The sequence below is a fragment of the Geotrypetes seraphini genome, chromosome 9 (genome assembly GCF_902459505.1).
Source record: "Geotrypetes seraphini chromosome 9, aGeoSer1.1, whole genome shotgun sequence".
NCBI classification, from domain to species: Eukaryota; Metazoa; Chordata; class Amphibia; order Gymnophiona; family Dermophiidae; genus Geotrypetes; species Geotrypetes seraphini.
The window spans coordinates 185,450,398-185,464,616 of record NC_047092.1 but is presented as its reverse complement, the minus strand read 5'-3'; the positions used below and the strand labels follow the sequence as shown (position 1 = coordinate 185,464,616).

General features: G+C 43.1%; 2 protein-coding genes across 3 annotated transcripts in view; both read right to left on the bottom strand.

Moving 5' to 3' along the window:
• Positions 1 to 8,429, bottom strand: part of MUC4 (mucin 4, cell surface associated) — a 103,266-nt gene extending 94,837 nt beyond the window's left edge. For both annotated transcript variants that reach the window (XM_033959662.1, XM_033959661.1), the window contains exons 1-3: positions 7,964 to 8,429; positions 4,680 to 4,802; positions 1,830 to 1,952 (exon numbers count right to left, since the gene is read on the bottom strand). The gene's annotated coding sequence lies outside the window, so the exon portion shown is untranslated. The remainder of the gene's footprint in view (positions 1 to 1,829; positions 1,953 to 4,679; positions 4,803 to 7,963) is intronic.
• LOC117366454 (serine-rich adhesin for platelets-like) overlaps positions 1 to 14,219 on the bottom strand; it is a 38,560-nt gene that overhangs the window by 1,118 nt on the left and 23,223 nt on the right. Inside the window, exons 13-15 of the mRNA XM_033957790.1 lie at positions 9,998 to 10,903; positions 7,964 to 8,614; positions 1,830 to 1,952 (exon numbers count right to left, since the gene is read on the bottom strand). Coding sequence (XP_033813681.1) covers positions 1,830 to 1,952; positions 7,964 to 8,614; positions 9,998 to 10,903 — 1,680 coding nt within the window. The remainder of the gene's footprint in view (positions 1 to 1,829; positions 1,953 to 7,963; positions 8,615 to 9,997; positions 10,904 to 14,219) is intronic.

The window sequence follows — 14,219 nt, the reverse complement described above, 5'->3', positions numbered from 1 at the left end:
AAATGATTTAATAACGCAGTACCACAATATCTGTGTAGCATCAGGACTATACAGTGTATCATAGTAAAAATTGTAAATTAAGAATAAAAGAAATGAAGAGTTGCTCTAGGGCTCCTGAAATGCCCAGCCTGGTCTGCCAAGCCACTGTCCTTTCAAGGTCATCTGTACTACCCAAAAACTCCATTTCCAGAACCTGAAATGTCATTCATTCACCTTCACGAAGGAGTTGAAAAGATGAATAATGAAATTGAAAATCCAAATTTAGAAAAGCTTCCATTGATTTGAAAAAAAAAATTTTTTTTTATCATTTCAGAAATGCAGCCCCTTTAAGGGAAATTCTCAGTGGACTGACCATGTAAAATTAAATGGATTTCTTACCAGTTTAACTTTATGCAGTTTTCCAGTGAATTTGTGGCTCTTTGCATTTACACGGTGCCACAGAACATCCACGGATATTTGTTGAACCTGATACTGCCACTTTAAAAGGCTCTCTACCTGTTAAATAGGCAATTTTGCTTCCAGCCCAGAAGCTCTTTGCCAAGCCCCTTTCTAAAATAGAGACCTTTCAATGTTGATTGACGTAAACAACCAAAATGTTTCCATATATATGGCCTTGATGTACAAAAATAAAAAAAAACATACTTATGGACTGACTGGTGAAATCACAATATATCTCAAAAGTATCAAGGTTTGGGAGGAGGTAAAGATTTCTAGAAGTAGGGGAGTGTCCTATCATCAATATGCTAATGAGAATCAGTGGGACTTTAGTTTTATAATATGACAAATGAACTGTGCCTTGCCTTTCCTTGCAAGCATCACATCGCTGACTCTTTCCTATATATTAACCTTCACCTCTGGCTGCCAATTTTTCCCGGGAACTACTTTTGGGTGCCACTTACTGAATCCTGCTCTCTCTCTGCTCTGCTTGGAACAGATTGGTAGAGAGGCTTCAGTCCAACCTATGATGCAGCCAGAGTATTTTCAGCTGCCACATTCCTTTGATCAGGTTGGATTAACACCACTTGAACACTTGTAAGAAGCACTGGCATCTTAGTTCTGGTGACTGGTACCACTGCCACCAGTTCCCCCTTTACGCCCATTTGTCCAGTGGAGGAAAAGTCCATAGTCTCTTCTTGAGAAAGACATGGGGGAAGCCACTACTTGCCCTGGATCGGTAGCATGGAATGTTGCTACTCTTCGGGATTCTAGAATCTTGTTACTCTCTGGGATTCCGGATTCTTGCTATTCCTTGGGATTCTGTATGGAATGTTGCTGCTCTTTGGGATTCCGGAATCTTGCTATTCCTTGGGATTCTGTATGGAATGTTGCTGCTCTTTGGGATTCCGGAATCTTGCTATTCCTTAGGATTTTGTAGGGAATGTTGCTACTCTTTGGTATTCCGGAATCTTGCTATTCCTTGGGATTTTGTAGGGAATGTTGCTACTCTTTGGTATTCCGGAATCTTGCTATTCCTTGGGATTCGGTATGGAATGTTGCTACTCTTTGGTATTCCGGAATCTTGCTATTCCTCGGGATTCTGCAGGGAATGTTGCTACTCTTTGGGATTCCAGAATCTTGCTATTCCTTGGGATTCTAATCTAATCTAAATCTTAGCTTTATATACCGAGTCATCATTCAAGAAAGCTCGACTCGGTTTACTACTCCTTGGGTTTTGACCAGGTCCTAGTGGCCTGGCTTGGCCACCGTGAGATTGGGCTACTAGGCTTGATGGACCATTGGTTTGACCCAGTAAGGTGATTCTTATATTCGTAGTGTATGTATGTCTACCATTTCTTTTTAAAAGCTGAAAAAAAAAACGTAGAACTTACGCCTGCAGCTTCTATTATCTTCGTTCAGCTGATAGCCCACTGCACAATCACAAGTGTACGAGCCCAGAGTGTTTCTACACACCTGCTGACAAGTATTCTGGTTCAGTTCACACTCATTGATGTCTAGAAGAGGAAAGCACAGTTATTTAGCACGGCCTGTCTCCTGCTGTCTGGAGAAAAGAGTTTCTAATCAAGCTTGCAGGACAAGTCTGAATATTTTAGCACCAATAGTGTGAAAAAGATATTAGGACACAACTCATGAAAAGAGAAACCACTTCAACAGGCACCAACCAACCAAATAACAAGAGTGGTTTTAAATTTCACTGCTTCCAACTGTCATTTAAAACACATTTCCTTTAACTGTGTGTTCGAATAACGTTTCCTTTGAGGTAATACTTTGTCTTTTCTATCGGCTGTTCCTACTTCCCCCCTCCCCCCACTGGAAAATCCCCAGAAAATGCTACTTCATTTTCAAAGGCATTTACACGTGGAAATTGCCTTTTTAATAATTGTTCACGTTATGTGCACATAAAGTTACGTGTACCATGCCACTGCATGCATAAATTTGCATAGAGACGAGGGCAGGATTAACATTTCCACACATACCGTACTTCTGTATATCCAAAACAAAAACAACATAATTTTACCCAAAAAAAGTTCCAACACAAATCTCACATGCAGGATTGCCTACATACTTTCATTGAGAAAAAAACATTCCATTTGTGAATATTGCCTTCAAGGGGGGTAATTTTATCAGAGTGTCTGAGAGCAAAATTGTAGTTTACACATTGGCATACACACATCTTATTTCCTGGGGGCATAAGTGCATGAAAGTGGGCAGAGAAAAAACCCTAGCACCTGTTTTCACGTGGCATGGAAGGGCATTTCAGAAATGATGTCCACATCAGAATGTCCCAAGCAGGCATCCATCTCACATGTATTTATGAACATGAAAATACATGAGACGGACAGCCATGCACTGGAAATGTACAGCAGGAAGGACCACATTATTAACAGGGAAAACCAAGGGACATAGACGTCTGTACAGCATTCATAGAACACAGCCACTCAAAGAGTAGCACCATTCCAGAGCTGAGATTGTGATGTCATAATGCCTCATTCCACCAATGCCTAAGAGCCAAACTCAGCAGTGATGTCACAATGGCTTCATTATCCTACACTTGGCTCACATAAGACCATAAGAATAGCCCTACTGGGTCAGACCAATGGTCCATGAGAGCAGAGGACCAACCTAATGCACAGATCCAAATTTAAAAGTTTATTTCCCACTTAAAACCTAGATGAGTTACAAATCACAAACATAAAAGCAACTTACTCTTAAATTGTAAAACATTAACAGAGAATAGTAACAGAATTATTCATCAAAGGAATGTCTGAACAAAGAAATGGGTTTTCAATCATTTACAACATTGATCAATATTTTCTGCAGAAACGTAAAGTATCTGGCTTATTAGTCAATTAGTTATGCAACTTTACAATAAGTTGCAGGCAACTTTGCAGGCATAATTTGGGTGCATATATAGATCTTTATAGCGGTGGACTTCACTAATGCAAATTAGTGCAAATTTTTGACAACTAGTAAGATTTGAGGTAGTTTATAAAGTGAGTGCACATTTATAGGCTTAGGGGTTAGTCTGTTAGAAAATGAATCTGCCTAGGCCAGGGGTAGGGAACTCCGGTCCTCGAGAGCTGTATTCCAGTCGGGTTTTCAGGATTTCCCCAATGAATATGCATGAGATCTATTTGCATGCACTGCTTTCAATGCATATTCATTGGGGAAATCCTGAAAACCCGACTGGAATACAGCTCTCGAGGACCGGAGTTCCCTACCCCTGGCCTAGGCCAACACACAGAGGGTTAAAAAAATACAAATAAAAGAGGTGGCAAGGGGCCCTTTTGGAAGTGCCCAAGAAGAAGTGGCAAATGCAGCAGAAGAGGGCACTGGAAGCTTCTCACATATAATCGGGAGAGGGGAAGTGGCAAATGCAGCAGAAGAGGGCACTGGAAGCTTCTCACATATAATCGGGAGAGGGGAAGTGGCCAATGCAGCAGAAGAGGGCACTGGAAGCTTCTCACATATAATCGGGGGAGGGGAAGTGGCAAATGCAGCAGAAGAGAGCACTGGAAGCTTCTCACATATAATCGGGGGAGGGGAAGTGGCAAATGCAGCAGAAGAGGGCACTGGAAGCTTCTCACATATAATCGGGGGAGGGGAAGTGGCAAATGCAGCAGAAGAGGGCACTGGAAGCTTCTCACATATAATCGGGGGAGGGGAAGTGGCAAAAGCAGCAGAAGAGGGCACTGGAAGCTTCTCACATATAATCGGGGGAGGGGAAGTGGCAAATGCAGCAGAAGAGGGCACTGGAAGCTTCTCACATATAATCGGGGGAGGGGAAGTGGCAAATGCAGCAGAAGAGGGCACTGGAAGCTTCTCACATATAATCGGGGGAGGGGAAGTGGCAAATGCAGCAGAACTGGGCACCGGAATCTCTCACATATAATTGGGGGAGGGGAAGTGGCAAATGCAGCAGAACTGGGCACCGGAATCTCTCACATATAATTGGGGGATTTTCTTGCATGAGCAGTAGACAGATGTCACCCTTCCCTCTATGAAGAAAAAGGAGAAAGAACGTGTCCTATATAGAGACAAGATTTTCCAGCAGCAGAAGCTGGGGCAACAGAGGTTTGTAAGTCCCTATTTCCATGCCATGTACCTCGGACTCTCTTTGCTTTAAAGCCAGTTTTCACACAGGCTGTAAATATATCTCCATTTCATTTACCTGTTACACTGTAGCACCCAAGCTCCCAGTATAACCAGATTAAACCCACCTCTGCAGGTTTGCCCAGTTGGACCACTGGTGTATCCCCTGTTACACCGACATCTTGGGCGTGTGGAGACTGGTTCTACGATGCAGAAGCCATTGGTACAGCCGAGTGTGCACGGAACAGGGCCTGTAAATGATACAAATGCAGGAAGAGCTTCATTCTCTAGAAAGTTCTATCTGCAACACGATCTAATCTTTTTTCTCTTTTGACCTGACAGTTTGGAGTCTTCATTCAAAACTACCCAGAGACTTTACGACTTTTTATATTCTCCACCCAACACCCTCAATATACGTAACCTGGTCACAGTCCCCACTCCCTTTCCCTGCAATGTACCTAGTCTGGTTATTCTGATGACCATCTTAGACCAAAAACTCTGCACTAGGCTCCTTCTGGAATCTGGGGCTCAGAATGCAGCTACTGGATGTAACCATTCAACAATGACCACAGCTTCCTTTCTCCAACTGGCCCAGGGAACAGGAAGTGCAACTCAAGGACCCTATGCATGATGCTGAACAATGGTTCCCACCTTAGTCACTGGGCCAACCTTTAAAATATCTCCAGCAAGAGTGAATTGAAATAGCTGGTGTTCTCTTCTTTGCGATTTCCTGTTGTATTTAATGTGAGCAAGTGCAAAGTGAAGCATGTGGGAAAGAGAAACCCAAACTATAGCTACACGCTACAGGGATCCACCTTAGGATTCACCACCAAGGAAAAGGATCTAGGTGTCATTGTTGAGGATATGTTGAAACCCTCAGCTCAGTGTGCGGTGATGGCTAAGAAAGCAAATAGAATGTGAGGAATTCTCAGGAAAGGAATGGAAAACAAAGATGAAAATGTTATAATGCCTTTGTATCGCTCTATCTACACCTCGACTATTGTGCATATCTCAAAAATAGATGTACGGGATTAGAAAAGGTAGAGAGAAGGGCAACAAAGATGATAAAAGGGATGGGATGACTTCCCTGTGAAGCTATGGCTTCAGTTTGGAGAATAGACTGCTCAGGGGGGGCTATGATAGAGGTCTATAAAATACTGAGTGGAGTGGAAAGGGTAGATGTGAATCACTTGCTCACTCTTTCCAAAAATACTAGGACTAGGGGGCATTCGATGAAGCTACTAAGTAGTAGATTTAAAACAAACCCGAGAAAATATTTCTTCACTCAACGTGCAGGGCAGGATTAACCAATAGGCCAACTAGGCACGTGGCTAGGGCCTGAAGTTGTCAGGGGGGGCCCGATGAAACAGAGGACTCGTTTTGTTATTTTTCTCTTGGCAACGCGGGCCCCCCGGGAAAAATCGACAGCACTGCCCCCCCTCCTGGAAAATCAGCAGCGCTAGGCCCCCCCCCCAGGAGATCGACAACACCGCCCTCTCCCGGCATCGCCATCAACCAACCTGAATAAGTGACATCGGAGGGGGTGGGCGGGCAGATGCAAAGAGTTGGAACTGGTGTGCAGGGGAAGGGGAGAGATAGGGGAAGGATACTGAATGGAATTGGGTTGAAGGGAAAGAAAGAGGGCAGATGCTGATGGAATTGGGGTGCAGGGAAAGGGGGAAGGATACTGGATGGAATTGGGTTGGAGGGAAAGAAAGGGGGCAGATACTGATGGGATTGGTGTGCAGGGAAAGGGGGAAACATAAGGGGGAAGGATACTGGATGGAATTGGGTTAGAGGGAAAGAAAGGGGGCTGATGCTGATGGAAGTGGGGGTAAGGGAAAGGAGAGAGTGAAATTCCAGACCATGTGGGTGTGGGAGAGGGAAGGGAAGAAGAGGAGAGGAGAGAGATGCCAGACCATTGGAGGAGGGAATGGAAGAAGATGGATTCCAGACCAATGGGAGTGAAGGGAAAGATGGAAGGGGGAGGCATACAGTTTCTGGAAGTAGCACAGAAGGACAGAAGATGAAAGGATGAGAGTGATAAGAAAATGAGGAGAGCTGAAAGCAGACAAGATAAAGGTAGAAAAAAATTTTCTATTTATTTATTTTTTTGCTTTAGGGGACATGCATTGCTGTTTCTGTGGTGTTGCATTGTATGCAGAGTCCAGCGTCTTGGTGATTTTATTTAACCTTTGTCTATGTATTTCTATTTTATCCCCCCTTTTACAAAACTGTAGAACATTTTTTTAGCACTGGCTGTGGCTAAAAAACATACAACAGTTTAGTATAAGGGGGGAAAGGTTAGTTTGTGATTACTTATTCCATACTAGGCAAAGGTGTTTTCTGTGTTCTGTTTGTATGAAAGACATGGTTTTTTGTTAGCGTTGACTATCCTTGTTTGGCGAAATGCATCAGGCATGGTTCTTGGGAGCACCTTGAATTAACCTGGTTTGAATCTCCTTATTTTCTGCCAATCTTCTTTTATTTCACGTTGGATTCTTTGGTGGACTGCTTGCCTTGTTGTTTCATTGCAAATAAACATACATGGAGTGGAACGTACTAGAGGAGTTACAGATTTGGTTGTTTATCCGTACATATGGGTTACAGTTGGTTGACGTAGAGTGAGGCAGTTGAGAGGAGTTGTAAACTTGGTTATTAATATAGATTTATATTTCGGATAGTATTACTGCTTTACAAATATTTGAACACTTTCATATATGCATGGAAAGGGTTCAGCATTAAAGTCCTGGGTAAGTAGGTGGGAAGGGAAGGAAGGGGGATTTGTTCAGAGATGTTTGGGGGTTGCATAGAAGAAAAACTGTGCACTGGTATACTAATCTTTGTTTGTTTTGAATTTATAAAAAAAAAAAAAAAGAAATACAAGTGGAAATAAAGAAGTGAAGAAGAAAACAGAAAAATGAGGGCGGGACATGGGCAGGGTAGGGGTGGGGCATGGGCGGGGCCCAGTGTACTTGTGTGCCTAGAGGCCCTCGAAGAATTAATCCTGCCCTGTCAACGTGTAATTGAACTCTGGAATTCATTGCTGTAGAATGTGTGAAATCAGTTAGTTTAGCAAGGTTTTAAAAAAAAGGTTTGGATAATTTCCTAAAAGAGAAGTCCATAGGCCATTATTGAGATGACTTGTTCTTATGACAACATCTTAACCATTACCCTACCTGCAAGATTGAAGTGTTTAGGGGGTACGTTTCACATCTAGGGTACATGTCAACTGCAGCTTTCAATCAGTTTTCCTGTGTTGAAATCCTTAAGACACCTTTTCTATGAAACTACCTGGAAATGTATTTTTTTCCCTTACCACGCCTGTTCACTGGAACTCACTACCACTCTACTGTCAGATCAGTTGGAACTACATTTGTTGTAAATTCAGGTGACCTAGTGCTTCTTGTACCTGTAGTGCTTCCAGTCTCTGTCTGATCAGTTGGAACTACAGTTGTTGTAAATTCAGGTGTCCTAGTGCTTCTTGCACCTGTAGTGCTTCCAGAATCTGTCTGATCAGTTGGAACTACAGTTGTTGCGGATGTACTCTCTGATTCTATCTGACTGGTAGTAAATTCAGGTATCCTAGAGCTTCTTGAACCTGTAGTGCTTCCAGACTCTTTCAGATCAGTTGAAACAACAGTTGTTGTAGTTGTGCTCTCTGATTCTGTCTGACTGGTAGTAAATTTAGGTGACCCAGTACTTTTTGTACCTGTAGTGCTTCCAAATTTTGTCAGATCAGTTGGAATTACAGTTGTTATAATTGTGCTCTCTGATTCTGTCCGACTGGTAGTAAATTCAGCTGACCTAGTGCTTCTTGCACCTGTAGTGCTTCCAGACTCTGTCTGATCAGTTGGAACTACAGTTGTTGCGGATGTGCTTTCTGATTCTGTCCGACTGGTAGTAAATTCAGCTGACCTAGTGCTTCTTGCACCTGTAGTGCTTCCAGACTCTGTCTGATCAGTTGGAACTACAGTTGTTGCGGATGTGCTCTCTGATTCTGTCCGACTGGTAGTAAATTCAGCTGACCTAGTGATTCTTGAACCTGTAGTGCTTCCAGACTCTGTCAGATCAGTTGGAACTACATTTGTTGTAAATTCAGGTGTCCTAGTGATTCTTGCACCTGTAGTGCTTCCAGCCTCTGTCTGATCAGTTGGAACTACATTTGTTGTAAATTCAGGTGACCTAGTGCTTCTTGCACCTGTAGTGCTTCCAGACTCTGTCTGATCAGTTGGACCTACATTTGTTGTAAATTCAGGTGTCCTAGTGCTTCTTGCACCTGTAGTGCTTCCAGAATCTGTCTGATCAGTTGGAACTACAGTTGTTGCGGATGTACTCTCTGATTCTATCTGACTGGTAGTAAATTCAGCTGACCTAGTGATTCTTGCACCTGTAGTGCTTCCAGACTCTGTCAGATCAGTTGGAACTACATTTGTTATAAATTCAGCTGACCTAGTGCTTCTTGTACCTGTAGTGCTTCCAGACTCTGTCTGATCAGTTGGAACTACAGTTGTTGCGGATGTTCTCTCTGATTCTATCTGACTGGTAGTAAATTCAGGTATCCTAGAGCTTCTTGAGCCTGTAGTGCTTCCAGACTCTGTCAGATCAGTTGAAACAACAGTTGTTGTAGTTGTGCTCTCTGATTCTGTCTGACTGGTAGTAAATTTAGGTGACCCAGTACTTTTTGTACCTGTAGTGCTTCCAAATTTTGTCAGATCAGTTGGAATTACAGTTGTTATAATTGTGCTCTCTGATTCTGTCCAACTGGTAGTAAATTCAGCTGACCTAGTGCTTCTTGCACCTGTAGTGCTTCCAGACTCAGTCTGATCAGTTGGAACTACATTTGTTGTAAATTCAGGAAACCTAGTACTTCTTGCACCTGTAGTGCTTCCAGACTCTGTCTGATCAGTTGGAACTACAGTTGATGCGGATGTGCTTTCTGATTCTGTCCGACTGGTAGTAAATTCAGCTGACCTAGTGCTTCTTGCACCTGTAGTGCTTCCAGACTCTGTCTGATCAGTTGGAACTACAGTTGTTGCGGATGTGCTCTCTGATTCTGTCCGACTGGTAGTAAATTCAGCTGACCTAGTGATTCTTGAACCTGTAGTGCTTCCAGACTCTGTCAGATCAGTTGGAAATACATTTGTTGTAAATTCAGGTGTCCTAGTGATTCTTGCACCTGTAGTGCTTCCAGCCTCTGTCTGATCAGTTGGAACTACATTTGTTGTAAATTCAGGTGACCTAGTGCTTCTTGCACCTGTAGTGCTTCCAGAATCTGTCTGATCAGTTGGAACTACAGTTGTTGCGGATGTACTCTCTGATTCTATCTGACTGGTAGTAAATTCAGCTGACCTAGTGATTCTTGCACCTGTAGTGCTTCCAGACTCTGTCAGATCAGTTGGAACTACATTTGTTATAAATTCAGCTGACCTAGTGCTTCTTGTACCTGTAGTGCTTCCAGACTCTGTCTGATCAGTTGGAACTACAGTTGTTGCGGATGTTCTCTCTGATTCTATCTGACTGGTAGTAAATTCAGGTATCCTAGAGCTTCTTGAACCTGTAGTGCTTCCAGACTCTGTCAGATCAGTTGAAACAACAGTTGTTGTAGTTGTGCTCTCTGATTCTGTCTGACTGGTAGTAAATTTAGGTGACCCAGTACTTTTTGTACCTGTAGTGCTTCCAAATTTTGTCAGATCAGTTGGAATTACAGTTGTTATAATTGTGCTCTCTGATAATGTCCGACTGGTAGTAAATTCAGCTGACCTAGTGCTTCTTTCACCTGTAGTGCTTCCAGACTCAGTCTGATCAGTTGGAACTACATTTGTTGCGGATGTGCTTTCTGATTCTGTCCGACTGGTAGTAAATTCAGCTGACCTAGTGCTTCTTGCACCTGTAGTGCTTCCAGACTCTGTCTGATCAGTTGGAACTACAGTTGTTGCGGATGTGCTCTCTGATTCTGTCCGACTGGTAGTAAATTCAGCTGACCTAGTGATTCTTGAACCTGTAGTGCTTCCAGACTCTGTCAGATCAGTTGGAACTACAGTTGTTGCGGATGTGCTTTCTGATTCTGTCCGACTGGTAGTAAATTCAGCTGACCTAGTGCTTCTTGCACCTGTAGTGCTTCCAGACTCTGTCTGATCAGTTGGAACTACAGTTGTTGCGGATGTGCTCTCTGATTCTGTCTGACTGGTAGTAAATTCAGCTGACCTAGTGATTCTTGAACCTGTAGTGCTTCCAGACTCTGTCTGATCAGTTGGAACTACAGTTGTTGCGGATGTGCTCTCTGATTCTGTCCGACTGGTAGTAAATTCAGCTGACCTAGTGATTCTTGAACCTGTAGTGCTTCCAGACTCTGTCAGATCAGTTGGAACTACATTTGTTGTAAATTCAGGTGTCCTAGTGATTCTTGCACCTGTAGTGCTTCCAGCCTCTGTCTGATCAGTTGGAACTACATTTGTTGTAAATTCAGGTGACCTAGTGCTTCTTGCACCTGTAGTGCTTCCAGACTCTGTCTGATCAGTTGGACCTACATTTGTTGTAAATTCAGGTGTCCTAGTGCTTCTTGCACCTGTAGTGCTTCCAGAATCTGTCTGATCAGTTGGAACTACAGTTGTTGCGGATGTACTCTCTGATTCTATCTGACTGGTAGTAAATTCAGCTGACCTAGTGCTTCTTGCACCTGTAGTGCTTCCAGACTCTGTCAGATCAGTTGGAACTACATTTGTTATAAATTCAGCTGACCTAGTGCTTCTTGTACCTGTAGTGCTTCCAGACTCTGTCTGATCAGTTGGAACTACAGTTGTTGCGGATGTTCTCTCTGATTCTATCTGACTGGTAGTAAATTCAGGTATCCTAGAGCTTCTTGAACCTGTAGTGCTTCCAGACTCTGTCAGATCAGTTGAAACAACAGTTGTTGTAGTTGTGCTCTCTGATTCTGTCTGACTGGTAGTAAATTTAGGTGACCCAGTACTTTTTGTACCTGTAGTGCTTCCAAATTTTGTCAGATCAGTTGGAATTACAGTTGTTATAATTGTGCTCTCTGATTCTGTCCGACTGGTAGTAAATTCAGCTGACCTAGTGCTTCTTGCACCTGTAGTGCTTCCAGACTCAGTCTGATCAGTTGGAACTACATTTGTTGTAAATTCAGGAAACCTAGTACTTCTTGCACCTGTAGTGCTTCCAGACTCTGTCTGATCAGTTGGAACTACAGTTGTTGCGGATGTGCTTTCTGATTCTGTCCGACTGGTAGTAAATTCAGCTGACCTAGTGCTTCTTGCACCTGTAGTGCTTCCAGACTCTGTCTGATCAGTTGGAACTACAGTTGTTGCGGATGTGCTCTCTGATTCTGTCCGACTGGTAGTAAATTCAGCTGACCTAGTGATTCTTGAACCTGTAGTGCTTCCAGACTCTGTCAGATCAGTTGGAACTACATTTGTTGTAAATTCAGGTGTCCTAGTGATTCTTGCACCTGTAGTGCTTCCAGAATCTGTCTGATCAGTTGGAACTACAGTTGTTGCGGATGTACTCTCTGATTCTATCTGACTGGTAGTAAATTCAGCTGACCTAGTGATTCTTGCACCTGTAGTGCTTCCAGACTCTGTCAGATCAGTTGGAACTACATTTGTTATAAATTCAGCTGACCTAGTGCTTCTTGTACCTGTAGTGCTTCCAGACTCTGTCTGATCAGTTGGAACTACAGTTGTTGCGGATGTTCTCTCTGATTCTATCTGACTGGTAGTAAATTCAGGTATCCTAGAGCTTCTTGAGCCTGTAGTGCTTCCAGACTCTGTCAGATCAGTTGAAACAACAGTTGTTGTAGTTGTGCTCTCTGATTCTGTCTGACTGGTAGTAAATTTAGGTGACCCAGTACTTTTTGTACCTGTAGTGCTTCCAAATTTTGTCAGATCAGTTGGAATTACAGTTGTTATAATTGTGCTCTCTGATTCTGTCCGACTGGTAGTAAATTCAGCTGACCTAGTGCTTCTTGCACCTGTAGTGCTTCCAGACTCAGTCTGATCAGTTGGAACTACATTTGTTGTAAATTCAGGAAACCTAGTACTTCTTGCACCTGTAGTGCTTCCAGACTCTGTCTGATCAGTTGGAACTACAGTTGTTGCGGAAGTGCTTTCTGATTCTGTCCGACTGGTAGTAAATTCAGCTGACCTAGTGCTTCTTGCACCTGTAGTGCTTCCAGACTCTGTCTGATCAGTTGGAACTACAGTTGTTGCGGATGTGCTCTCTGATTCTGTCCGACTGGTAGTAAATTCAGCTGACCTAGTGATTCTTGAACCTGTAGTGCTTCCAGACTCTGTCAGATCAGTTGGAACTACATTTGTTGTAAATTCAGGTGTCCTAGTGATTCTTGCACCTGTAGTGCTTCCAGCCTCTGTCTGATCAGTTGGAACTACATTTGTTGTAAATTCAGGTGACCTAGTGCTTCTTGCACCTGTAGTGCTTCCAGACTCTGTCTGATCAGTTGGACCTACATTTGTTGTAAATTCAGGTGACCTAGTGCTTCTTGCACCTGTAGTGCTTCCAGAATCTGTCTGATCAGTTGGAACTACAGTTGTTGCGGATGTACTCTCTGATTCTATCTGACTGGTAGTAAATTCAGCTGACCTAGTGATTCTTGCACCTGTAGTGCTTCCAGACTCTGTCAGATCAGTTGGAACTACATTTGTTATAAATTCAGCTGACCTAGTGCTTCTTGTACCTGTAGTGCTTCCAGACTCTGTCTGATCAGTTGGAACTACAGTTGTTGCGGATGTTCTCTCTGATTCTATCTGACTGGTAGTAAATTCAGGTATCCTAGAGCTTCTTGAACCTGTAGTGCTTCCAGACTCTGTCAGATCAGTTGAAACAACAGTTGTTGTAGTTGTGCTCTCTGATTCTGTCTGACTGGTAGTAAATTTAGGTGACCCAGTACTTTTTGTACCTGTAGTGCTTCCAAATTTTGTCAGATCAGTTGGAATTACAGTTGTTATAATTGTGCTCTCTGATTCTGTCCGACTGGTAGTAAATTCAGCTGACCTAGTGCTTCTTGCACCTGTAGTGCTTCCAGACTCAGTCTGATCAGTTGGAACTACATTTGTTGTAAATTCAGGAAAACTAGTACTTCTTGCACCTGTAGTGCTTCCAGACTCTGTCTGATCAGTTGGAACTACAGTTGTTGCGGATGTGCTTTCTGATTCTGTCCGACTGGTAGTAAATTCAGCTGACCTAGTGCTTCTTGCACCTGTAGTGCTTCCAGACTCTGTCTGATCAGTTGGAACTACAGTTGTTGCGGATGTGCTCTCTGATTCTGTCCGACTGGTAGTAAATTCAGCTGACCTAGTGATTCTTGAACCTGTAGTGCTTCCAGACTCTGTCAGATCAGTTGGAACTACATTTGTTGTAAATTCAGGTGTCCTAGTGATTCTTGCACCTGTAGTGCTTCCAGCCTCTGTCTGATCAGTTGGAACTACATTTGTTGTAAATTCAGGTGACCTAGTGCTTCTTGCACCTGTAGTGCTTCCAGACTCTGTCTGATCAGTTGGACCTACATTTGTTGTAAATTCAGGTGTCCTAGTGCTTCTTGCACCTGTAGTACTTCCAGAATCTGTCTGATCAGTTGGAACTACAGTTGTTGCGGATGTACTCTCTGATTCTATCTGACTGGTAGTAAATTC